At 43.5% G+C, this 26928-nt stretch overlaps 1 protein-coding gene across 7 annotated transcripts in view; it reads right to left on the reverse strand.

Moving 5' to 3' along the window:
- RNF157 (ring finger protein 157) overlaps window positions 1-26583 on the reverse strand; it is an 81601-nt gene extending 55018 nt beyond the window's left edge. For 5 of the 7 annotated variants that reach the window (XM_053212387.1, XM_053212389.1, XM_053212384.1 and 2 more), the window contains exons 1-2: window positions 26259-26583; window positions 3240-3358 (exon numbers count right to left, since the gene is read on the reverse strand). In XM_053212387.1, coding sequence (XP_053068362.1) covers window positions 3240-3358; window positions 26259-26346 — 207 coding nt within the window. In that variant the 5' untranslated portion in view covers window positions 26347-26583. Of the gene's footprint in view, window positions 1-3239; window positions 3359-20910; window positions 21148-26258 lie in introns of those variants that run through there. The other 2 variants (XM_053212383.1, XM_053212388.1) reach the window with 2 other exon arrangements.
- Window positions 26584-26928: the final 345 nt, after the last annotated feature.

The raw sequence follows: 26928 nt of genomic DNA on the forward strand, positions 1-26928 counted from the left end.
GAGACACAGAATCCAAAGCAGGCTCCAGGCTCTAAGCTTTCGGCACAGAGCCCGAAGCGGGGCTCAAATTCATGAACCGTGAGATCATGACCTGAGCCAAAGTCCGATGCTTAAACCATTGAGGCCCACAGGCGCCCCCTGTATACATTATTTCTATATATATCTGAAGTTACTCCAATTTGCTTTATTAACCTGAAATGATGATATCTCCTGAAAACATCTGCTCTTACAACATTAAGCATATTTAATGATGACTACATAGAAACAACAACCAAAATGTCAATACTCCTTTAGAAAAAGCCTCAAACTTCAGGTCAGGGCTGCTCTTTAGGGCTTCAGGAAGACCTCAGTCCTTCACAGGCTCACAGAGAAGCATAAACAGGGCAGCTGAACCAGGAGTCTGCCAGCCAGAAAAAACCTCAGTAGGAATCAAAAGAAGTATTTATTTGTTTTAAAATAATCTTTATGGGGCGCCTGGGTGGCTCAGTCAGTTAAGCGTCCGACTTCAGCTCAGGTCATGATCTCACGGTTCGTGGGTTCGAGCCCCACGTCGGGCTCTGTGTCAACAGCTCAGAGCCTGGAGCCTGCTTCAGATTCTGTGTCTCCCTCTCTCTCTGCCCCTCCTCCACTCGCATTCTGTCTATCTCAAAAATAAATAAAAACATTAAAAAAAAATCTTTATGGTCTGAAAAGGTCAAAATTAAAAAAAATAATACACTATTCTCACACAAGAAGAAAGAGGAAAAGAAAGGAAGTAATTGACGTAAAAAGAAAGGGCCATTTTTCAAGCACGAATTGACTCCCAGGGAGGGAGGCACAATTCTTACCTGTCTCTGTCAAAACAAAACAAAACAAAACAAAACAAAACAAAACAAAACAAAACACCAAAGATTCTTCTACTCTAACTGCTAAGGCACCAGTAACAAAATCAGAGAGCGGACATTTGGTGAGCATGAGCTGGCATGACCGAATACGAAGCAAGAAGGATGTGGTATTTTGAAAGCACTCCTGGTCTGTGAATTAGGGGAGGGGGTCACTCCAGATAGAAAGGGAGAAACCAGTGAAAACCCATCATCAAAATATGTTTTTTAATTAAAGCTCAAGATGGGAGACAGTCACTGGATGAATCTCCCTAAAGGAAAAAAAAAAAACTCTCCAGGTCACTTATCCACCTAAAAGTCTTCAATATTCCCCACAGCCTACAGGTAAGAGTCAAAAGCCTTAGGGGTAATGCAGCCCCCACCTACCTTTCCAATCGTGTCTCACCATCAGGAAATGTCTACCCCTGCCAGCCTGGCTTCCTTATTTGTTCCCAGGAGAAACAGACCATGCTCATTTCAGCTTGGTGTCCCCAGCGCCCATCACAGTACCTGGCACACAGCAGTCGCTGGGTAAAGGTTTGCTGATTTGACAACAACGGGAAAACATTCGGGCCTGTGCTCTGCACCCGCTCCCGGAAAGCCCCTTCCCCACCCGTCTGGTAAAAGCCTAGGCCTCTCCAAAGGCTCGCTCAACACCGTCCGCCTCTTCTCAACACGAGCATGAGGGGGTCAGGCCTGCCATTCTCCTCTCCTGCTCGCAAGCCCCACAGCATCCAATCACTTCGGACCTCTGCAGCTATTTACGCATCTCCTGTTCCTGTGTTTCATCTGCCCCACTGACCCAGGAGTTTCTGGAGGAAGGCAGGGCTTTTTGAAGCAATGAGAAGCAGTGGAAAGGTCATCGACCTGTGGCCAGGCAGACCTAGTTATTGGAGTTTGGGAAAACTTTATGTAAATAAACACTTAGAACAGTGCCTGGAACAGAGCATGCACTATCATTGGTCATTTCTTAGAACCTCAGTTCTCTTGCTTATGAAACGGGATTAATAATTGGGGCACTGGGTGGCTCAGTCGGTAAAGCGTCCGACTTCTCAGGTCACGATCTCATGGTCCAGGAGTTTGAGCCCCCGCTTCGGGCTCTGTGCTGACAGCTCTGAGCCTGGAGCCTGCTTCAAAGTCTGTGTCTCCCTCTCTCTCTGCCCTCCCCAACTCACGCTGTCTCTCTTGGTCTCTCTCCAAAATAAATAAACATTAAAAAAAATTTTTTAAAAGGATTAATAATAAATCTTCTGGTGCACCTGGCTGGATCAGTCGCAGAGCATGATCTTGAGATCATGAGATCATGAGTTCAAGCCTCACATATTAGGTATAGAGCTTACTTAAAAATTAATAACAATAAATCTTCTGTCAGGTGGGTCTTACGAAGATTAGGAATAATGTCTGAAAAGTCTCTAGGACCTTCCTTAGCCACTCACTAGCCATATGGCAGGCTATTCTTCCAAAGCCTCGGGCTGGGTGTGGAGAGGATGCTACATACGTTTATGGAATGAGCTGAATGAACAGAGACATAGCCTAGTATCAATTCAGATATGAAGGGAAACCTTTTCAGTCATTCATTCAACAGCTCTTTAAGGGCTTGTCAGTACGTATCAGGCTTTGTTCTAGGTGCTAGGACGCAACAGTAAAAATAGTCCTGACCTGTGAAATATACATTCTAAATTTTTTTTTTTTTTAATGTTTATTTATTTTTGAGAGAGACAGAGACAGAAGGCAAGTGGGTTAGGGGCAGAGAGAAAGAGGGAGACAGAGTCCGAAGCAGCTCCAGGCTCCGAGCTGTCAGCCCAGAGCCCGACGCGGGGCTTGAACTCACAAGCTGTGAGATCATGACCTGAGCCCAAGTCGGACGCTCAACCGACTGAGCCACCCAGGTGCCACCCCCCCCCCTTTTATTTTAATTTTTTTTTAATGTTTATTTATTTTTGAGAGAGACAGAGACAGGATGCGAGTGGGTTGGGGCAGAGAGAGGGAGACACAGTGAAATTTACGTCCTACAAGGAAGGGCAGATAAAAAACAGAGGGCGAGACAGAGAAATACAAGCTTATATGGTATTAAGTGTTATGAAGAAGAGAAAAAGAGGTGGCATTTAGCAGAGACAGGAATCTTTCGGACATCCAGACATCGGGAACCTGTGAGATGTCCTCCCCCTTAGGCAGACTCCCGCAGTCTTTCCAGGGGTCAGCCTCTAGTGACTGGAGACCCAACGCCAGCCAAGGGGCTGTGGCCTGGCTCCCAGGGACCCTCTCAACTCACACCGAGCTACAGACACCTCTGAACCAATGATTACAAACTTATTTTTATAAGACTGTTTGTATTGGCCACTGAAGCCCCACGCGGAAATAAACAGGTCATAACCATACCGCTACTGGTCTGTTCCCCAGAAAGTTCAGATCACTGTTCTCTCCAAATAGGTAACCTTCGGGGTGCGTGGAGTCAAACTTCTCTCCTCCCATAATGAAGTGGCTGGCAAAATAGCTTCCTAGACAGGGAGACACAGAGACATCAAACAGAAACCAGTCAAACTAAACCAGGTAAAAAAACTGACTCGAAAAAATGTTAATCCTTCCAACAAATAATCAGTGCAACAGTTAATAACTGTTAGGGATTTTCTCTTGATTTGGGACAATGGCACAAAGTACGCCAAACCACAGCAGCGAAAACCCAAGCTACCAACCATAAATAGATGAATTTTCCTTTTAACGTTGTTAATCGAATCCTTATTGTGACCTTATTATTTTACCATCAGCCAAAGACCAGAAGGCCCCACAATGCACATTAATGAACACATGTACGTATTTTGTCCCTGTTTTTTTCCCTTAAACTTGAAGTGGTTATTTTCTATCCCCTGTATATTCAGGGATCTTAACTATAGGCACCAGCATGTACACACACACATACATTTCTCTGCCTGGATCTTCGTAAGCCAGTTCATACCTAAACACACACGTCTCAGTACCTGCCCACTACTACATACGTAATTCCATAACCCTCTACAATGCAGGCTCTTTCCTTTTCACATTTGCTTCAAAATGATTGTTGTTGTTTTTATTGAGAGAGAGAGAGAGAGAGAGAGAGGACACATAAAGGCGGAGACAGAGAGGAAGAGAGAGAGAGAGAGGGAGAAGCAGGGCTCACCCAAAGCAGGGCTCGTGCTCATCCCACGTGGGATTCGAACTCACTCACTGTGAGATCATGACCCGAGCCAAAGTCACATGCTTAACCGACTGAGCCACCCAAGTGCCCCAAGATGATTACTAAAATGAATTTATATAATACAACTGTCCTTGGGGGCACCTGCGTGGCTCAGGCGGGTAAGTGTCCGACTCTCGATTTCGGTTCAGATCATGATCTTGCAGTTCATGGGATTGCGTCAGGCTCTAAGCTGACAGCACAGAGCCTGCTTGGGATTCTCTCTCACCCACCCTCCCTGCCCCTCCCCTGCTCTTGCACTCACACTCTTACTCTCTCTCAAAATAAATATCTCAAAATAAATAAGTAAACATTTTTTTAAAACATAGCTGTCCTTGGGGCTCCTGGGTGGCTCAGTCGGTTGAGCGTCCGACTTCAGCTCAGCTCATGATCTCACACTCCATGAGTTCGAGCCCCACATAGGGCTCTGTGCTGACAGCTCAAGAGCCTGGAGCCCACTTCAGATTCTGTGTCTCCCCCTCTCTCTGCCCCTCCCTTTCTCATGCTCTGCCTCTCTCTGTCTCAAAAATAAATAAAAACATTACCAAAAAAATGAAAAAAATATATATATATAGCTGTCCTTGACTTTACCTACCAATTACCACACAGATTATGGAGTTCGACAGGACAATAGTTTAGAACTATGAAAAGACACATGTGCACACACACACACACACACACACACACACAAAACACACACCCTCAGTCCCAAATTCACTAACGGTGTGAATGGCCAGGGTTTCAGAGACATCAGTCATGTCTTGGCCCCACCTTGACTGAGGAAGCAGGGATATTTTTAACACTACAGTAACTAGAGGCAATCGGTACTCAGGGGTCAGAATCCCCATCTGCCTCATCCAGACAAACTAAGGAACTGTACCAGGACGTGAGGGCACTGATAAGTCACCAGGGGAGGCTTAGGTAACACTGCAAATTCCACCTGGGAATACTTTCCAACCTAGACTTAAATGAATGCCTCTTAACATAAATTTCTTTCTTTTTTTTTTAAGTTTATTTATTTTGAGAGAGAGGGAAAGTGGGAGGGAGGAGCGGGGCGGGAGAATCCTAAGCAGGCTCTGCGCACTGTCAGCGAGGAGCCCAACGTGGGGCTTGAACTCACAAACCGTGAGATCATGCCCTGAGCTAAAATCAAGAGCTGGACGCTTAACCGATTGAGCCAGGCAGGCACCCCAACCCAAATTTCCATAATCTAATTATCCCATGAAGATAAGCCATCCGAAGGAAAGGATTTATCCCCCAACACGCCTTCTCACAGCTCTCCTCACATACCCCAATTCCTGGATGAATTCAAAAAACGTATGAAATGGTGAGAGGCTTCGTCGTTATCTGTCACACAGCAAGAGTATAGATACATTTTCTAAACCAGTTTCAATTTTTGTCGAAGGTTTATAGCAAACTAAACACAGTGAGATTCAGCACTTTCAGCTGTGAAAAAGCCATAGGAAGGAAGACAGAGAAGCAAATTCCAACAGAAAAACTGAACCACATGTTCATTCGCGGGTGTTCTTCCCATGCAGCTTTACAAACACTTATTACACGAGGCAATGTGGATAAAAATCACTCACCACAAAGTGAGGCGATTCTTTAATTGAACAAAAAGTAGGAAAACATTATTTGAGAGAAAAAGCGGCCAAAATCAAAGCATCACTGAGGAACTCGCGAGAGTTACCCACCAAAACCGAAAAATACAAAGTGTATGTATCTGCGGTGACAGTGCAATTCATCATTTGGGAAAGCTTAATTATCAATTATTTATGTCTCGCACTTGCAAGCCCTATTTTCCAAGTGCATAATTTATAGAGGGGGGAGGTGCCGAGTTGCCCTAAGTAGAAGCTGCCATCTCAAACAGTGGAAGTCATTTGCTGTTGAACCTTAGCAAAATATATTTTCTATACGTTAGAGACCATATAGTTATCATCCATTCGCTGAAATTTTAGAAGTTAAAGATTTTGGGGCGCCTGGCTGGCTCGATCGGTGGAGTGTGCGAGTCTTGATCTCTGGTCAGGAGTTCGAACCCCACGTTGGGGCAAGAAATGACTTAAATAAATAAATACCATAAGATAAACAAAAAGTTAAAGGTTTCACGCTGAGGGATGGCTTGCCCAAGTCATGAATAAAGAATGGAGGGAGGAAGGTTTGGTGTCTGAACTGTACTGTTGAGTTCAGTATGGGACACGCTGAGTTTCCAGTACCTGTGAACAGTCAGGTGAGGGATATAGGGACAAAGAAATCCAGATAATCAACTTACCGATGGTAGTGATTATCCTAGCAAGAGAAGAGCACTGATGTCTTGGGGGGTAAAGGGCTAAAGATGGTGACAGGGTTCTTTTGGAAATGCCTTTTTTTTTTTTTTTGCCATAATATTAAAAGAGAAGAAATTACCAAGAAAGTAGGGTACAGCTAGCTGTACCTTTGCCTTACATTAAAAATCAAGAGCACAAATATACACAGATTTAAAATTAGGGTCAATATATCACAGGTGAAAAAAGGACTTCTGCATTTCAGTAGAAGAGTCGATGTAAAATTCCTTTAAAAAGATGATCTCTGGGGGCGCCTGGGTGGCTCAGTGAATTGAGTGTCCGACTCTCGGTTTTGGCTCAGGTCATGATCTCACAGTTTGTGGGACTGAGCCCCGCACTGGACTCTGTGCTGACAGTACTCTCTCCCTCTCTCTCTCTGCTCCTCCCCCCAGCCCGTGTGCATACACACGCGCGCGCTTTCTCTCTCTCTCTCAAAAATAAATAAACTTAAAAAAAAAAAAAAAAGATGATCTCCTTGGTGCACTTAAAATACAAACACCTTCTCTGTTAAAAAAAATAATAATAGTAAGCTTAAAGCAACCAAAAATTTGCTCGTTCCTCTCTTTGAAACGGACCCCTGTAATAACTTGCCCTAATTAGACTGGCAAGAAAGAGCAAATCTGCCTCTGCGGCCTGGATAAAGCCTTCTGTCTATCTGCCCAGCTGTCTAAAGGGACAGATCAGCGCACAGTCATGTGCCGCTACCGCATCAGCAGACGGTAACGCCGAACACACTAACGGTCTCTGAAAACGATGCCTTTTGGCATATTTGTGCACAGTTTCACTTTTCAGCATGAACTACACTCTAAAATCAGAAATGGTAAGGGGGAAAGAACTGTACTCAAATACTTTGCCTGTTTGCTAACAGGAACACACATGACTAATGGATAAACTGCAAGCTTTTCATTATGAGTTAGCTAGAATTTCTTAATCAGAATTCGTATTCAAATTCTTTGTGGGCTTGAAGAAGGTATATCTTGTGGTAATCATTTTACGAGATAGACGTGTGTCATCTCATCGCTTTGTACACCTTAAACTTCTACAACGTCAATTATATCTCAGTAAGGGGGGAAAAAGAAGACACATCATACACGGATCTCCAACATTATATTTAAAACACAGCACGAGTGGGAGGGAGAAGGGGAAATGGTGTTTAATGGGTATAGAGTTTCTGTTTTGTAAGAAGAAAATTTCTAGAGATCTTAACACTACTGAATTGTACACTTGAAAGTGGTTGAGATAATAAATTTAATGCTACATGATTTTCACTACAGTAAAGAAAAAAATAATAATAAGGTTTGGTCCAGAATGCCCAACACTAATTCAAGTTCAGGATTAAAGGAAAAAAATATTAAAGAAAAAAAGGCATCCAGGCAAAAAAGTAAAACTATTTCTAAGGGAAGAAAATTACACTAGCACTGTTCCTCCAGATCAGGCCTGTCCAATAAAAATATACCACAAGCCAAAAGTGCAAGCCCCCTACGTAATTTTTAAATTATCTAATAGCCGCATTTTTTAAAAAGCAAAATTAATTTTAATATATTTTATCTATCCCAATATTGGATATCCCAATATCCCAATAGATCCAAAATGTTTTATCAACATGCAAATCAGTGTAAAAATTATTAACAAGCTATTTACATTCTTTTTTTTTTAAGTATGGAGTCTTCAAAATCTGGCACATATTTCCTACTGTTTACAGTGCATCTCATTTTGGACTGGCCAGGTTTGGTTTTTTTTAATGTTTATTTATGCATTTTGAGAGAGTGAACGAACAAGCAGGGGAGGTGCAGAGAGAGGGAGAGAGAGAGAGAGAGAGAGAGAGAGAGAATTCCAAGCAGGCTCCACACCATCAGCACAGAGCTGACATGGGGTCGTGAGATCATGACCGGAGCTGAAACCAAGAGTCAGACGCTCAACCAACCGAGTCACTCAGGCGCCCTTGAACTTGCCACATTTCAAGTGTTCTACGGCTACATGAAGCCAGTGGCCGCCACAGTAGAGAGCACAGCTCCAGACACTATTCCTCATCCTCTGATTTAATCTTTGTCACCATCAACACTTTCTGGCTCTACAAAAACTTCAGAGTAATTCCAAAGGAACTTGTGTAGTACCGAAGGAATCCTACCCTATCAAAGACAACTTTTGAACCAAGAGCTCAAATGAGTAAATTGACTTCAACTGTCCACAAAGAAAAATACAACTATTTGTTCCTTATGTGAAGAAGAGAAAAACCTCAGTTTTTCTGAGAAAACTGGTTTTCTGGTTTTCAGAAAAACCAAAGAGAAAAACCTCAGTTACAATTCACTATCTTAAACAATTTGCCCAATGAATTTAAGCTATTGGGCCATATTCCGAACATCACAGTGAAACTAAATATTGCTCAATTGATGCCATAATTTACATATGATCCAATGAGACATTCTGATATATGCCACCAAACTGCTATGAACTATAACATCACACAATAAAGAACAATTAGACCCACTTCCCATTTTCCTGCAACTCTGTATGCCTTTTATAAGATATACATATATCAAATCATCACATTGTTCACCTTAATCATTATGGGTACCCTATATATTAACAAAAACTCTAATTTAAAAAAAAAGGGGGGAGCTGGCTGGCTCAGTCCCTAGAGTATGTGACTCTTGAGTCAGGGTTGTAAATTTGAGCCCACGTTGGGGGTAGAGATTAATGAAAACTAAAATGTAAAAAAATAAAAACTGAGCCCGGGTGGCTCAGTCTGTTAAGCGTCAGACTTCGGCTCAGGTCATGATCTCACAGTTTGGCAATTCGAGCCCCGCATCAGGTTCTGTGCTGACAGCTCAGATCTGGAGCCTGTTTAGGATTCTCCCTTTCTCTCTGCTCCTCCCCCACTTGTGCACAATGTCTCTGTCTCTGTCTCTCTCTCAAAAATAAAAAAATAAACATTAATAAAAAAGATTTCAAAAAATAAATAAGAACTTTTCTCTCCAAATCCATGAAATTACTGAAATGTCTGCCTACAGAAACCAGGTGTAGGAAAAAAAACCCAACTGTTTAGGCCTCTAAGTAATGGCACATTGCAAATCAAAGATTTTAAACTCAAGTCATGGAAACTTTATATTTTACAAAACAAACAAAACTCAAAGATGAGCAAGCAAAAAATTTTGATAATTTATGTGGAGTAAATGATAAAGTAAAACGTATTTGGGATTTTAGCCCCTATCTTAGGCTAAGTGGGAGTTTTTATTGCAAGATTTATAAACAATCTTCCCTTCTTTTTGCATTTTGGATGATGTCACATAAAACAACTATTCTGCCTATAAGTGAAAAATATTAATCTTCAACTTAATGGAGGTGTATGCTTGATTATTGCAAAAAAATGGAATTATATTTAAAAATAACTTTAGGGGTGCCTGGGTGGCTCAAGGTTAAGCATCAGATTTCGACTCAGGTCACGATCTCCCAGTTCATGAGTACAAACTCCTCATCCGGCTCTCTACTGTCAGTGCAAAGCTGGCTTCAGAGCCTCTGTCCTCCTCTCTCTGCCCCTCCCCCATTCTCTCTCTCTCTCTCTCTCTCTCTCTCTCTCTCTCTCTTTCAAAAATGAATAAACATTTAAAAAAGTAAATAAAGGGGCGCCTGGGTGGCTCAGTCAGTTAAGTGCCCGACTTCGGCTCAGGTCATGATCTCAGGTTTGTGAGTTCGAGCCCCACATCTGGCTCTGTGCTGACAGCTCAGAGCCTGGAGCCTGCTTCGGATTCTGTGTCTCTCTCTGCCCCTCCCCTGCTCGCTCCCTGTCTGTCTGTCTCTCTCTCTCAAAAATAAATAAACATTTTAAAAAAATAAATAAAATAAAAATTAAAATTAAAAAAGTAAATAAAATAAATTAAAATAACTTTAAAAATAAAATAATAACTTTATACAAAATTTAAATATGAGAAAATTGGCTATAGGAATCCTATTAGGTTTCCATGTATTTGAAAAAGCTTCATCTACACAATATTTAAATAATATACTTTAAGCTTTTGGTCACAAAAATGAAAAAACAGTAACAAAATTTTTTCAAACATCTCTAACTATTCGACTCAATTCTTTAAAAAAAAATTTTTTTTAATGTTTATTTTTGAGAGAGAGAGAGAGACAGATTGTGAGCAGGGGAGGGGCAGAGAGAGAGGGAGACACGGAACCCGAAGCAGGCTCAGGAACTGTCAGCACAGAGCCTGATGCGCTGCGAGCCGTGAGATCATGACCTGAGCCGACTAATGCTGTTCACTCAATTCTAATGCCACAGCACTACTTTTGTTATTTATGCTTTTATTCACTTAAAAAATTACAAAGGGCACCTGGCTGGCTTAGTAGGTGGAACGCAGCGACTCTGGATCTTGGGGTTAGGAGTTCGAGCTCCATGTTTGGTGTGGAGATTACTTAAAATAAAGCCTTTTTAAAAATTACACAAGTAAAACATATCCTTTGCAAAAAATAAAAAACAAAAATACACAGAAGCGCGTAATTTAAAAAGTGATAATCCAACCCGGTTATCCGTTCTGTGAGATGTAACTCTGCTATTAAGAATTGGTTTGTGGCCTTCCAGATTTTCCTACACAGATGTAAACACACTCGGATTTTCTGTTTTACTTTGTCTTTTAATTTAATTGGAATATACACATATCGATCTGCAAGGTTTTTTTTGTTTTTGGGGGTTTTTTGCCTATCGCACTCTATGCATCTTTCCATGTCTGCCCTTATAAATCAAACTCATGGGGCACCTGGGTGGCTCAGTAGGTTTAAGTGTCCGACTTCAGCTTAGGCCATGATCTTGCGGTTTGTGAGTTCGAGCCCCACATCGGGCTCTGTGCTGATGGTTCGGAGCCTGGAGCCTGCTTCGGATTCTGTCTCTCTCTCTCTGCCCCTCCCATGTTCATGCTCTGTCTCTCTGTGTCTCTCAATAATAAATAAACGTTAAAAAAATTTTTTTTAATCAAACTCATTATTATTATGACCACATTATAATACCTCATAATAATAACCTCAATGTAATAACCCCATATCGAGGACTCACTCTATACCAGCACTGTACTAACAAGTACCACATAGGTTATTCCTCACAACAACCATATAAGGTAGGCGATACAATCTTTTTTATTTTGCAGAAGAGACGGTAAATGCACAGAGAGGGTAAGTAATTTGTCCAGGATCACACAGCTAGTAAGAGGCAGTGTCAGGTCCCAAACCCAGCTATTTTTGTTACAGAGTTCCTATGTGTACTCTTAACCATTGTACTATATTCCCATTGAATGCCCAGATTTAATGAACCGGTTCCCTACTGATAAACATTCCCTACTTTCTAGTTTACATTGCTTGCATGCTTTTTTCCCCCCTCCTGGGTATTGTTGTTGTTGCTATTTGATCTGAAATTTGTCCTTATAGACTGTGTGGGATAAGGGGTTAGTCTTTTTTTTTTTTTTTTTCCAAACGGGAAACTTTACTAACACCATTTATTGAATATTCCATTACCCCCACTAAACTGAAAATCTATTTTTATCATGCTATATATACATACCTAGCTCCAGACTCTATTCTATTCTGAATGAGCACAATGAAGTGTTTTTGTTTGAGTACAATATAGTTTTGTTTTGTTTTTTAGTAGGCTCCATGCCCAATGTGGGGCCCAAACTCACAACCCTGAGATTCAGAGTCGCATACTCTACTGACGAACCGGCCAGGTGCCCCTGAGTACAATATAGTTTTAACAACTGTAGCTTTCCAATATTTAGAGCAAGGCGCACATCGACAGAGCCAAGCCTTCCCCCCATTTTCAAGGTACCAAACCTGCCTCTTCCACTTTGCGACATCCCCTCAAAATCCTTCAACGTCACAAAAGCTTCACCACCTCGGGGTGCCGGGGTGGCTCAGTGGGTTAATCATGTAACTCTTAACTTTGAGTCAGATCATGATCTCACAGTTCTTGAGTCTGAGCCCCACGTCTGGCTCTGTGCTGACAGTGCAGAGCCTACTTGGGATTCTCTCTCTCTCTCTCTCTCTCTCCCTCTCTCTCAAAATCAATCAATAAAAAAATCCTTAAAGAAAAAAACAAAAACAAAAAACCAAAGTTTCAACACCTTCCAACTTCCCTATATTTCTACCCATACATTCTTCCGATCTCAAGAAGGTAGTGCTTTCCCCATTCCAAGGTTAACTTTTCCGCTTGAGTTCCCATTCCCAACTGCCTCTCCCTCCTGGAGACCTCATCAGCAACCTCCCTCTTTCTCAATATTGCTGTTCCTCTGTCCACCATCTTTTTACTTGCCTTGCGCTGAAAGCATATTCTGGTCTCCCCAACTTAAAAAGCAAATACAAAAAGAGTTTCATCTGCCATGCCTTAAAACCCGCCCCCTGGGCCCACATCCGTCATTCCTGCCTGCTCCCACCCACGTCCAGTAACTCCGCAGCTCTTCCAGTGGTTTCCGCCGCTCTAAATTCTTCCCTGCAACACCAGCGGGCCAAGTCTGTTCTCACACTTCCTTCACCCTTTTGACCGCTCAGAAGACTTCCACACTCATTTCTGAGGCTCCTTGTCCCTTGGCTCCCCAAACCCTCCCGGTCCTGAATCTCTTCTTACCTACCACTTGTTCCACGCTTTTGTGCAGCCCACAAACGCGGAAGTGTCTCTAAGAGCTCAGGTCTCTCCTTTCCTTTCATTCTTTCTCCCTCTCTCTTCCTCATAGAATCAAAGCAGAGGCTCTGACTTAAGGCACACATGAATTTGCTCCTGGTGCCACCTTCTACCACTGTATGACCTAGGACAACTTATTTAACTTTTTTGAGCTTTGGTTTCTTTATTTGTAAAACGGATAGTAACACCTCTTTCAAAGGACTGTTGTCAGGCCCAGGGAGCAATCAATACACACGGGCTCCTCCTTTCCCATAACGCGACTCCCAAACATTTTCCTCTGATCCTTCTTTGGAGTTTCAGCCCAAATCTTTAACCACCTGCTGTATCTTTTCATCCGGGTAACCCCTCTTTGCTTCAAGTTCAATGAATCACCTTTATTGCTGGGAGGAGGGGGAATAAAGAGCATTTTATCTCAAGACCTGTCAGCACAACTCCTCTGGGTGAAGGCACAATCTTTTTTTTGGAATATACCTTAATGAGCTTCTGAGAATGAAGAACAACACACCAAGGGTCTGTGTCCTTTTGTTACTGGTTGCAACTCAAACTGTCTTGTAACTTTTCTTCTCAGGAGAAAGGGTGAGAAGAAGAGTCAAAAAGGCAGAGGAATGACAGGATGAGAAAGGCTGGGGCTGGGGAACCTAAGAGCCAGTAAAACTCCGTAGCTGAAGTTCAGTTTAGGGCGATGCTGCTTGCTACTCCTTTGTATTTCTGCGACGTAAACCCCAACTTCATTGCCCTCCACAGATCTTTAGCAGAATCTATACTTTGTTGGGGGTTTTTTATGTTTATTAATTTATCTTTGAGAGAGAGAGAGAGCGAGTGCTCGTGAGCACAAACATGCATGTGAGCAGGGGAGGGGCGGAGAGGAGGGAAAAATCCCAAGCAGCTCCAAGTTGCCAGCGCAGAGCCGGACTCGGGAGGGATCGATCCCACACGACCCGGGAGATCATGACCTGAGCAGAGACAAAGAGTCCGATGCTTAACCGACTGAGCCACCCAGGCGCCCCAGAATCTACGCTTTGAGGGCTTTCTGTGAATGGAATTTTTTGGAGAAACTGAAGAATGGACCGAAGTCACATTTACTGTGGGGCAAAGACAGCAAGCTGGAGCTCCGGAGCCAACATGACTGTACCACGGGACATGCAGGAATTCGCAGAAATCTTGGAAGTGGCATTAGAAGTCTACACTCTATGATTTGGGGGGATTGGGGGGTTTCTGTCTAATTCTTCTAGATTCTAAGGAGCAGTAAAGCCCTGGATGACATTTGGAACTCACTTTAAAATTCTTTTTTTATTTTTTATTTTTGAGAGAGAGAGAGGCAGAGAGAAAGGGAGACACAGAATCCAAAGCAGGCGCCAGGGGCTCGAACTCATATCATCACGTGAGCTGAAGCTGGACATCTAACTGACTGAGCCACCCAGACGGCCCGTTTGGGACTCACTTGAAAAGCAGTTTCTTCCCCAGATTCTCAATTTCTGTCAATGGTGCTCACTTCTCTGGTCACCCAGCCTAAAAATGTCATAGTCATCAAAACCACAAAAACACTCAACGTGTGCTTTGTGCCAAGCATCCTTGTCAAGACCTCAGCCCTTTCCAAGTTCGGTTACAGTGGATTATCAGGTTATACTTCCCTAGCAAATCTCCATGCTTCTAGGTCTTTTTCTCCCTACAACCTATACCTCTAAGAGATAAATCTTCCTAAGAACACCACCTGGTTCCTCTCTCTTTTGGCTCCTACCCACCTCCCAAATTTTATTTCACGCTATCTTTCTACTAGAATTCCCTGCCTCAACCAACTAATCTATTCGGTATTCTCTAAATCCATCAAGAATACTGGCAAGTACACCTGAAACTTATACAACACTAGATGTTAACTGACATTAAAACAAAAACGTATAAAGGCCAAAACAAAACAAAACAAAAACAAAGCACACCAGCAAACTTCCAGGCCATTACTAATACTATTCTCCCTCTTGGGCTATTTGAGTGTTCTACCCTGCCTTCGATGTGTTCAGAACCATTGCTTTCTAGAACTCTACGCTTACTGATCAAGCTCTTTTCTGTATTTTACTCACTTAGCAGAAACCCCTGTGTAGTTACTTTTTTTTTTTTTTTTGAAAAAAAAATTTTTTTTTCAACGTTTATTTATTTTTGGGACAGAGAGAGACAGAGCATGAACGGGGGAGGGGCAGAGAGAGAGGGAGACACAGAATCGGAAACAGGCTCCAGGCTCTGAGCCATCAGCCCAGAGCCTGACGCGGGGCTGGAACTCACGGACCGCGAGATCGTGACCTGGCTGAAGTCAGACGCTTAACTGACTGCGCCACCCAGGCGCCCCTGTGTAGTTACTTTTAACAGCTTTACTGAGGTATACTATACATCACATAAAATTCACCCATCATGGGGCACCTGGGTGGCTCAGTCGGTTAAGCGTCCGACTTCGGCTCAGGTCATGATCTCACGGTTCGTGGGTTCGAGCCCCGGGTCGGGCTCTGTGCTGACGGCTCGGAGCCTGGAGCCTCCTTCGGATTCTGTGTCTCCTTCTCTCTCTGCCCCTCCCCAACTTGTGCCCTGTCTCTATCAAAAATAAATAAATGTAAAAAATAATTTTTTTTTTAATTCACCCATCGTACATTTTAATGACTTTGGTAACTATCACCACCATCCACTTGAAAACATTTCCACCACCCCCAAAATGTTCCCTCGTGCCCGTTTACAACGAATTCCCACTCCCTTCCCCAGGCTTAGGCAAACACTGCTGTTTTCTAGCTCTATAAATTTGCCTTTTCTAGCCATTTCGTATAAATGTACTCACACAATATACAGTCTTAAATCTGGTTTCTAGCACTTTGCACAATGTTTTCGAGGTTAATCCGTGTAGTGCAGCATATATCACTAGTTCATTCCTTTAAATTGCTGAATAGCATTTCATTGTATGAATTTATCTCATTTTATTAATCCATTCACCAGCTGATGAACATTTGGATTACTTCCCATTTCTTGCCTATTCATAGATACAATGCTGCTATGGACATGCACATACATGTCTGTGTGTGAATCTTCTGGACACATTCGTTGAGAGCGGAATTCTAGATCATAAGGTAACTTTATGTTTAATTTTTTAAGACACTCCCAAACTCTTCCAAAGTGGCTGCTACCATTTTACATTCCTTTCAGAGACGTACTAGGATTCCATTTCCATGCATTCCCACTAGCACTTGAGATCTTTTTCTTTTTTTTGACATCTTCTTTCTTATTGTAGCTCTCCTAGTGGTTGTGAACTGCTATCTCCTTGTGGTGTTTTTTTTTTAATTTTTTATTTATTTATTTTTGAGAAAGAGACAGAGAAAATGAGTGGAGGAGGGGCAGAGAGAGAGGGAAAGAGAGAATCCCAAGCAGGCTCCGCACTGTCAGCACAGAGCCCAATGTGAGGCTTGAACTCACAAACCTTGAGATCATGACTTAAGCAGAAAGCAAGAGTCAGAGGCTTAATCGGTTGAGCCACCCAGGTGCCCCTCATTGTGGTTTTGACTGTATTTTCCTAACGACTACTGGTAGTGAGCATCATTCTATGGGTTTATTAGCCATTCCTATATCTTCTTTGGGGACATACCTATTCAACTCATTTGTCCATTTTTAAATTGGGTTGTCTTAACACTGTTGTTAGGGACGCCCGGGTGGCTCGGTTGGTTCAGTGTATGACTCCAGCTCAGGTCACGATCTCACCGTTTGTGAGTTGGAGACCCGCATCAGTCTCTGTGCTGACGGCTTGGAGCCTGGAGCCTGCTTCAGGTTCTGTGTCTCCCTCTCTCTCCATCCCTCCCTCACCCACGCTCTGTCTCTGTCTCTCTCAAAAATAAACATTATAAATAAATAAATAAATAAATAAATAAATAAATAAATACTGAGTTGTTAAAGTTCTTGGTATATTCTAGATGCAAATCCTTTATCCATGTGTTTTGCAAATATTTTCATTCAGAAGATGGCTTGTCTTTTCATCTATCTTAATGTTTTCTGAAACAGAAACATGTTAAATTTTGGAGAAATCCAATTTATCAGTTTTTTCTCTTCTGGATAGTGTTTTTGGTGCTGTATCAAAGAACTCTTTCCCTAATCTGAGTCAAATAAATAATTTCTCCTGTATCTATATCTTCTTTTAGGGGTTTTAGAGCTTTAGTTCTTACATTTAGGTCCATTTTTTTAAACAGCTTTATTGACACATAATTCATACACCTTACAATTCACCTATTTAAAGTACACTGTCCAGTGGCTTTTTAGTATATTCACAGAGTCATGCAACTATTCACCATGATCGTATTAGTGGACATTTTCATGATCCCAAAAAGAAACCCATTAGCAGTCACTCCCCATTTTCCCCTCCCCCTGTCACTGACACTCACTAATCTACTTTCTGTCTCAATGGATTTGTCTTTTGCAGACATTACGAATAAATGGGATTATTCAATGTATACCATTTTGCATCTGGCTTTTCACTTAACATTAATGTTTTCAAGGTTCATCATGGTGTAGCAAATACCCTGTTATTGCCACATAAAGTCCCATTGTGTGGACTTGTCACATGTTATCAGTTGTTCCATTTGCCAGTTGACGGACATTTGGGTTATTTCCACCTTTTAGCTATTACGAAAAATGCTGTCACGAACATTCATGTACATATTTTGGTGTGGATTTTCCCCATTTTTCTTGGGCATATATATACCCTATGAATGGAATTGCTGAGTCATTTAAGGACTGTCAAACCGTTTTCCAAAGCAACTGTGCTCTTTTACTTTTCTACCAGGAGGGTACCAGAATTTTAATTTCTCTACATCCTCACCAACACTTATTATTTCTTATATTGATTATGGCCACCCTAGTGGTTGTGAAGTGGTATCTAACTGTAGCTTTGATTTGCATTTCCCTCATGGCTAATGATGCTGTTTTCATGTGCTTATTTTCCATTTATGTATCTTTTTTTGGAGGAATGTCTATCAAGACCTTTGTTCCTTTTTTAAGGTCTGTCTTTTTCTTTTTTTCTTAATTTTTTTTAATGTTTTATTTATTTTTGAGAGAGAGACAGAGCATGAGCAGGGGAGGGGCAGGGGAGAGGGAGACAGAATCCACAAAGCAGGCTCCAGGCTCTGAGCTGTCAGCACAGAGCCTGACATGGGGCTTGAACTCACAAACCGCGAGATCATGACCTGAGCCAAAGTCAGAATGCTTAACCAACTGAGCCACCCAGGCGCCCCAGGTTCTTTTTCTTATTGAATTGTACAAGTTCTTTATATATTCTTGATACAAATCCCTTAACATATATATGAATTGCAAATATTTTCTCCCATTCTGTGACTTGTGTCTTCATTCTATGATCCATTCTGAGTTAATTTTTGGTGAGGTAAGAAAGAGTTTAAGTTTATTGTTACTATTATTTTTTGCTTGTCATTATCCAAATGTCCCAGCACCATTTGTTGAAAAAAACTATTCTTTTCCTGTTGATAGGTCTTGGTACTTTTGTCAAAATCAACTGACCATGAACATAAGGTTTTATTTCTGCCTTAAAATTCTGTTCCATTGATCTATATGACTTTTGTTGTGCCAATACCACACTGTGGTTTTATAGTAATTTTTTAAATTGGGTAGTGCAAGTCCTTTAACTTTGTTAGTCTCTTTCTTTCTCTTTCTCTTTCTCTCTCTCTCTCTCTCTCCCTCCCTCCCTTCCGTCCTCTCTTCCTCCCTTCCTTTTTTTAAGATTTTTCAGGGCACCTGGGTGGCTCAGTTGGTTGAGCATCCAACTCTTGATTTTGGCTCAGGTCATGATCCCAGAGTCATGGGATCGAGCCCTGCATCAGGCTCTGTGCTGAGTGTACAGTCTACTTAAGACTCTATGTCTCCCTCTGTCTCTGCCCCTACTCCACTCGTGCTTGGCCTCCCTCTCTCTCTCTCTCTCAAAAAGAAATGTTAAACAAAAAAAAATTAAAAAGAGAAAAAGAATCAGTTGGTCAATCTCTTTAGAAAAAGTTTGTTGGGATTTTGACTAAATTTTTAGATCAATTTGGAGAATATTGGCATCTTGACAATACTGAGTTTTCCAACATGAAGTGTTTAATTATTTAGATCTTTTAAAACTTCTTTAGTTAAAGCATCAATCTCGGTAACATTGTAGAATTTTCAGTGTACAACTTTTATACTTTTTAAGTTTATTTATTTATTTTGAGCCACAGTGTGTGCAAAAGCATGCAAGAGTGAGCAGGGGAGGGGCAGAGAGGGAGAGAGAATTCCAAGCAAGCTCTGCGCTGCCAGCACAGAGCCTGAACCAGGGCTCAAACTCACGAAACCCTGAGATTATAACCTGAACCAAAACCAAGAGTCAGACACTTAACTGAATGAGCCACCCAGAAACTCGAGGATGAATTGCTTTCTTTCTTTCTTAAAAAAAATATATATATATTTTTTAAATGTTTATTTATTTTTGAGAGAGAGACAGAGTGCAAGATGGGCAGAGGCAGAGAGAGAGGCACAGAATCTAAAGCAGGCTCCAAGCTCTAAGCTGTCAGCACAGAGCCTGATGCTGGGCTCAAACCCACGAACCACAAGATCATGACCTGAGCCAAAATCCGACACTCAACCAACTGAGCCAGCCAGGTGCCCCAGCTTTCTTAATTTCATTTTCAGATTATTCCTTGTGTATAAAAATGCAATTGATTTTTATATATTGATCTTGAATGTGCAATCTCCCTAACTCATTTATTGATTGTAGTAGTTTTGTGTGTGTGTGTGGGTTCCTTGGTACTTTCTCATACAGGATCATGTCACCTGTGAACAGAGTTTTACTTCTTCCTTTACATTCGGGTGCCTTAAAAAAAAATTTTTTTTTAATATGTACCTGTGTTTATTTTGCCGTACTAGTCCGAATTTCCAACCAACCCTAAATGACAAAAGCAGACATCCTTGCCTTATTCCTGATCTTAGCAGGAAAGCATTCTGTATTTCATCATTAAGTATGATATGAGCTGCGGGCTTTTCAGAGATGCCCTTTATCAAATTGAGGAAGTTCCCTTCTATTCCCAGTTGGCTGAGTGTTCCTCATCTTGAAAAGGTTGGATTTGTCACGTTTTATCTCCATTTATTGAAATAATCATGTAGTTTTTATCTTTTATTCTACTAATATGATATATTAACATTAACTGATTTTCAGATATTAAACTAACCCTGCATTCCTGGGAAATACCCCACTTGGTGACGGTAGTCTGTATTCTTACTTACCTCTGTATGCCTGCATTCCACTTCTGACACTAGATTATAAGCACTGAAATTCTGGAAGAAGTGTAATTTTTAAATAATGATTTCTAAAGGTTATAACTTTTAATTTTTTTTTTTTTTAATAGGTTTTGGGGCACCTGGGTGGCTCAGTCAGTTAAGCCTCCAACTCTTAGTTTTCAGAGGCTTGGTTTCGGGTAAGGTCATGATCTTGCAGTCTGTGAGTTCGAGCCACATCTGCACTGTCAGCACAGAGCCTGCTTGGGATTCTCTCTCTCTTCTTCTCTCTGACCCTTCCCTGCTCATGCTCACTCTCGCTCTCTCTCTCAAAATAAATAGATAAACTTAAAGAAAAATTTTTTTTAAAAAAGAGGTTTTCACAGCACAAGTACTCTTTCATCAATTAAAACCTCGAGCTTAGCACCTACTTCACAAGAATAATTAGTTAAAATAGGAAGCCACTATAGTTGTAAATTTTATGTGTCTTGGCTGGGCTGTCATGCCCAGCTGTTTATCCAAACGTTAATCTAGATGTTGCTGTGATGGTATTTTGTAGATGTAATTAACATTTACAATTAGTTGACTTTAAAGAAAAGAAATTACCTTGATAATGTGGATGTACCTCATCCAATCAGTGGAGGCCTGTAAGAGCAAAAACCGAGGTTCCCCAGAGAAGAAGGAATTCTGTCTTAAGACTGAAAGAGAAATCCTGCCTGAGTTTCCAGTCTGCTAGCTTGCTCTACAGATTTCAGACTCATGACTACATCAATTCCTGTCTGTTTCCAGCTCCCTGGCGGGCCTTATAAATTTTAGACTTGCCAGCTCCCACAATCACAGAAGACAATTCCTTAAAATAAAAAGTAAACATAAAAAAATAAATCTTTTTATTTTAAGGAACATACATATATTTTTTAAATATACATATATCTCCTATTGGTTCCGTTTCTTTGGAGAATCCTGACTGATACTGCCACCAAATAGCTTGTGTTGTTAATACTCCCTTCTGTGACCCATATCATGAATTACAAAGTTGATTTGAGAGCTATCCTGCTGCTTGCCAAAGGAATCAAAATCACTGAGCACAAGGATCAGAATCTATATACTGGTGCACAGTACAATGCATGATACATAGCAGGTGCTCAGTAAAGGTACATAAATGGTAATAAACAGAAAGAGAAAACATGCTAAAGAACAAAAGGACACAACAACCATCATATAAGGAAATCAAAGGCCCTAAATCTTAGAACAAAATCAAGAAGTAAAAGAAATCGGTCTGCTTTTAATGAAGTATAAATAAAACAAAAACACTGGAGGTTTCAGGGGCACCTGGGTGGCTCAATTGAGTGTCTGTCTGACTCTTGATTTCAGCTCGGGTCATGATCCTACAGTCGGGGGATTCTCTCCATCTTTCCCTCTGCCCCTCTCTCATACTCTTTCTCTCTATCTCTCAAATAAAAAATAGAAAATTAAAAAAATTAACAATAAATACTGGAGGTTTCAAGAGGAAAATCACTACATTTTAAGTGTTTGAAAAATAATGCTGGCATTTGAACTCTTGACCTTGATGACCATCATTAAATGGAGGAACGTTTAGGTTTTTTATGGTATTCAGTGTATTTACTATGAATTTCAGATTACTTTCTTTTTTTAATGTTTATTGCGGGGGAGGGGCAAAGAAAGAGAGAGCCTATCAGAAGTGGCCTCTATGCTGACAGAGTTCATGACCTGAGCTGAAGTCAGTTGCTTAACCGACTGAGCCACCAGGCACCCCAAGGAACTTACTTAATTTTAAAGTTATCAAACTGTCCCAGAACTGAACAATTCTTTATTTTGTAGTGAGTTACATATTTTCAACTCCTTGGCTTCGAAACTAATATTAAATTGATGTTCCTAAAAACTAAGAGAAATTGTTATAACTATTTCACAGACAAGAGACGTTATCCCTGCTTAAAAAACTGCTCTTGGGGCACCTGCGTGGCTCAGTCGGTTGAGCATCTGACTTGATTTTGGCTGAGGTCGGGATCACAGGGTTGTGGGACAGAGCGTTGCTTCTGGTTCCACACTCAGTGTGGAGCCTGCTTGGGATTCTCTCTCTCCCTCTCTCTCTCTCTCTCTGCCTCTCCCCTGCCCACACTTGCATGCTCTCTCTCTAGCTCAAAATAAATAAACATTTAAAAAATAAAATCTTTGGGGTGTCTGGGTGGCTCGGTTGGTTAAGCATCTGACTTTGGCTCAGGTCATGATTTCACGGTTTATGGGTTCAAGCCCCACATCCAGCCCTGCACTGACAGCAAGCAGTCTGGAGCCTGCTTCAGATTCTGTGTCTTCCTCTCTCTCTCTGCTCCTCCCCCTCTTGTGCTCTTTCTTTCCAAAATAAATAAATAAACAAACATTAAAAGTGTATACAAAATAAATGATAAATAAAATCTCTACAAAAAAAGGTTTTAAAAAAAGGTGCAGAACAGCCTAAATAGCATGTTATGCTTGTATTCGCACAAGAAACTGGAAGAATTCCAAAGAAACCAAAAGTGGTTACACAGGGATGGGAGGAGGTGTATGGGGAGAAACTGGGTGATGAACAGAGCAGTGAGAACAGGACTTTCACTTTATGGCTTTTCATTCTTTTAAACTTTGAATCATGTAACTTAGATTACTTATTCAAAAAATAAATAATTATAAAACAATTTAGGCTATCTCTCTCTAAAAAAAGAAACCTAATTTTTTAAAGAAACTTCAGTTTCAACATGAAATCAGCTGTTTTCAGTAATTTCTAAAAAAATTTTTTAGGGGCGCCTGGGTGCCTCAGTCGACTTCGGCTCAGGTCATGATCTCGCAATTTGTGAGTTCCAGCCCCGCGTCGGGCTCTGTGCTGACAGCTCAGAGCCTGGAGCCTACTTCAGATTCTGTGTTTCCCCCTCTCTCTACCCTTCCCCTGCTCATGCTCTGTGTCTCTCTGTCTCTCAATAATAAACGCTAAAAAAATTTTTTTTTAATTATTTTAATATTTACTTTTGAGACAGAGAGCGAGAGACACAGAGCACAAGGGGAGGGGGGGGCGTGCAGAGAGAGGGAGACACAGAATCCGAAGCAGCTCCAGGGTCTCAGCTGTCAGCACAGAGCCCAACACGGGGCTCGAACCCACAATCATGACCTGCGCTGAAGTCGGATGCTTAACCGACTGAGCCGCCCAAGCGCCCCTGTTCTCAGTAATTTCTAAATGTTTCCATTTCAATGAGCATACAAAACTAAGGGGTTCCTCTAAAGACACAAACAAAAGAAAGCAATTTCTGCCGGGCACTGTAACTATCATCACAGGGCCAGATGACAGAGTTGCTTTCTGAAACTCTTCCACGGGCAGCAGAGTCTGAGACTTTCCAGGGAGTCAGGGCACGGTCTCAGTTTAGCTGGTCGCCTGGAGAAAGCTGACTCTGTTATCTGCTTTGTCCTACTATCAGTACTGAAGATAAGAAGGCTTAAAATCAACCCAGTCTGATTCCTCAACAAGGACAGGCCTTTGAGTTCTGTTTCAGTCCTGATGCAGAGCAGCCTCCTTTCCACAAGTCAATTCCTTTGCAAAAGGCAGAGGCTGATGGCTTAGAAAGAAGTGCCCTAACTTGATGGGTGACCTGGCCAGACTAATTTACATCTCTGGACTTCCACTTTCTTACCACCGACATGAGTGGGTCTTGGGCCAAATTCTCTCAAAGGTCCCTTTCAGGTCTACAATACTATCATCCCCATAAAAAGCCAAGTCGGTTTAAAGATCAGATGAAGGAAGGGGCACCTGGGTGGCTCAGTCGGTTAAGCGGCCGACTTCGGCTCAGGTCACGATCTCGAGGTCAGTGAGTTCGGGCCCGAGTCGGGCTCTGTGCTGACAGCTCAGAGCCTGGAGCCTGTTTCGGATTCTGTGTCTCCCTCTCTCTGACCCTCCCCCTTTCATGCTCTGTCTCTCTCTGTCTCAAGAATAAATAAACGTTAAAAAATAAAAAAATAAAATAAAGATCAGATGAAGGGTGGGAAATGTCTCCAGACTAGAGCATATATGCAAGTTCATGGAAATTCTCAAGTACACAAAGATGTGCTGGCTGGGACATGAATGTTCTGGTTCTTATCTTCTGTGTTTTATCTTCAACACAAATAATTTGGCCCTTTTGCTGTAAAGATTTCTCACATATAGAACTTCCAATTAGAAATGAGCTACGACTACTTAGCACTTTTAAAAGACTGGTGGAGTGGAGAGGATTACGTCAGACTGTCAGTACAAAGTGTGTTGCATAAGGAAAGTTTTAGTTTGGGGATACCTAGGTGGCTCAACTGGCTGAGGGCCTGACTTCGGCTCAGGCCATGATCTCCCAGTTCATGAGATCGAGTCCCGAGACGGGCTCTTCACTGACAATGTGGAGCCTGCTTGGGATTCTCTCTCTGCTCCTCCCCCAGCCTCTCTCTCTAAATAAATAAATAGACTTAATAAACAAATCTTTTTAAAAAGTTTTAGTTTGGTCCATTTTCCTTTTATGATCATCACCCAAGGCTCATACTTGTATTAATATCCTTTGGGGAACCGCCTTCTAGAGATTTACCCATGCTAATTCCCACACGTGAAGGGAGGGTGAATCCTCTTCTGAGACTGCAAACTCTACTGAAAACTCCAAGCTCAGCAAAACATGTTCCATACTCTGATCAATAAAAGCTAAGTGATTTCGGGGGGGAAAAAATCCCCCCCAAATACTTGTGCATATTTCTGTCCATTAAAAAGCAAAGTGCACGCTTCTAGGAGCATTTTTTCACACAGTCCTAATTAGCTAGGGTTTTATTAAAACACTAGAGATCCCGCAGCTTTATCTTAGACTGTTCTAAAACAGCTCTTAATCATATTCAGCAAGGATTCATTCTTTGGCACAGCAGCAGCAAGAAACAGCGCTGGCAGACAGTCTGCAGGGCGCAGGTTCATTGTCTGGTCCCTGCTTCCACCTGGCACACACTGGACACACTGCTGAGAAACCAGCTCATCTCATTAGCATGTCTTTACCCTGAGGCTCCCATCCTGACACCTCTCCAAGATCGCCCAAATCCTCATTAGGTCCCAGGCCAAAGAGAAGATGGTAGCCATCCGTCCCCCAGAAGTCTTGGGAAAAAGCAATGAAAAATCGCGAGCAAAGAGATCATGCAGCAAGCAGTTCAGAACTGGCCGGTGCTCAATCCACTTGGGATCCTCTCCCCCTCCCTGGCAAAACCCTCCTCCACCTCCAACGCTTAGGCCACAACCCAGGGGCTGCAGACATCGCTCTTTTCAATGATTCTGACCACACACATAGTAACTTCTAGACATTCTAAATGCCTGTGCCCGGTCCCCTAGCTCTCCCCATTCCAAAAGCCAGGCCTGCCGCCACTCTGGCAAAGGGACAACCCGGGTGACTCTGATACTCAGATGCCCAAACGTTTCTGTGAAACACTTCTTTCTGCTTCTGACAGCTTCCTGAAAAGCGCCAGCCTGCAAACGCATTCTGGGCCTCCATCCTCCCGCAGGCAATGGAAGCTTTCCGCCCCCCCCTCCCCCCCTGCCCCCTCGGCCACTCCACCCCTCCCCGAGAAACCTACTTCAAACCTTGCGTCCGCGCCTCCCTCTCCAGAGGCCTGGATGCGCGGCCCCCGGCCCTCGGCCCCCGTTTCGGACGCCAGGCCCGCCTCACCTAGCCCTCAGCACCCCCCCGGCGGAAAAGGCGCACCGGGCGCCAAGAAGGGCCCCGCGGGCACCCCGCCCCTCCGGAGCCGCAGTCCCCGCCGCTCGCGTCTCTGTCACCGGGCAGACGGCCTGCAGGCCGCTCGCGTCCTCGGGCGGCGGGCCGGCCGGCCACCGCGGCTACCCCGCCAACGGCCCCGCCGCACCGGCCCGCAGACCTCCCCACCCCCCGGCCCCGGGGCGCGCCCAGCCCGCGCCCGCCGGCCCTCACCGGACTTGGGCGGGTAGCGGTACACGGAATTGGACGGGATGTCCACCTCCTCCACGCCCGCGTGCTGCCGGCTCGTCAGGGCCCCCATGGCGCTGCGCCCGCGCCGCCCTCTCGCCTCACCGCGGCCGCTCGCCCCGCGCGCGGTGCGGGGGTCGGCTGTCCGCCGCAGCCGGCTCCGCCTCGGCGCTGCGGCTCTGGCGGCGGGGAGCCCCCGGCGCGCCGCGCACCATCCTCCGCCGGGCCCCGCGGCGGCGCCTCTGCCGAGGGGGGTCTGCGCGCTGGGCCGGGGGCGCAGCCGCCGCCGCCGCCGCCGCCGCCGCCTCGGGCCGCGTGATGTCAGCGGCAGCTGGAGCAGGGGGCCCGAGGCGGCCGCGGCCAATGGCGGGGCGGGGCGGGACGGGGCGGGGCGGGGCGGCGGCGGCGCGCCAGCCAATGGGCGGGGGGATGCGGCGCGAGCGGCTGCCATCCGGGCGCGGGGAGACGGCCGGGGGCTCGCGGCCGCGGGCTGGGGCTGTGGGCTGCGGACCCGGTTCCTCCGACCGCCCGGCCCGGAGCCTGCTCGCCGTCGACCCAGACACCTGAAGGCGGCGCGAGGCCGCCGGGCGGTGGAAAAGCTGCTCCAGCCCCGCCCCCGACACGAGCGAGCCGGCGGCCAGAGCCCCGCAGAGGG

This window comes from Acinonyx jubatus, chromosome E1, assembly GCF_027475565.1.
Source record: "Acinonyx jubatus isolate Ajub_Pintada_27869175 chromosome E1, VMU_Ajub_asm_v1.0, whole genome shotgun sequence".
Taxonomy (NCBI): domain Eukaryota; kingdom Metazoa; phylum Chordata; class Mammalia; order Carnivora; family Felidae; genus Acinonyx; species Acinonyx jubatus.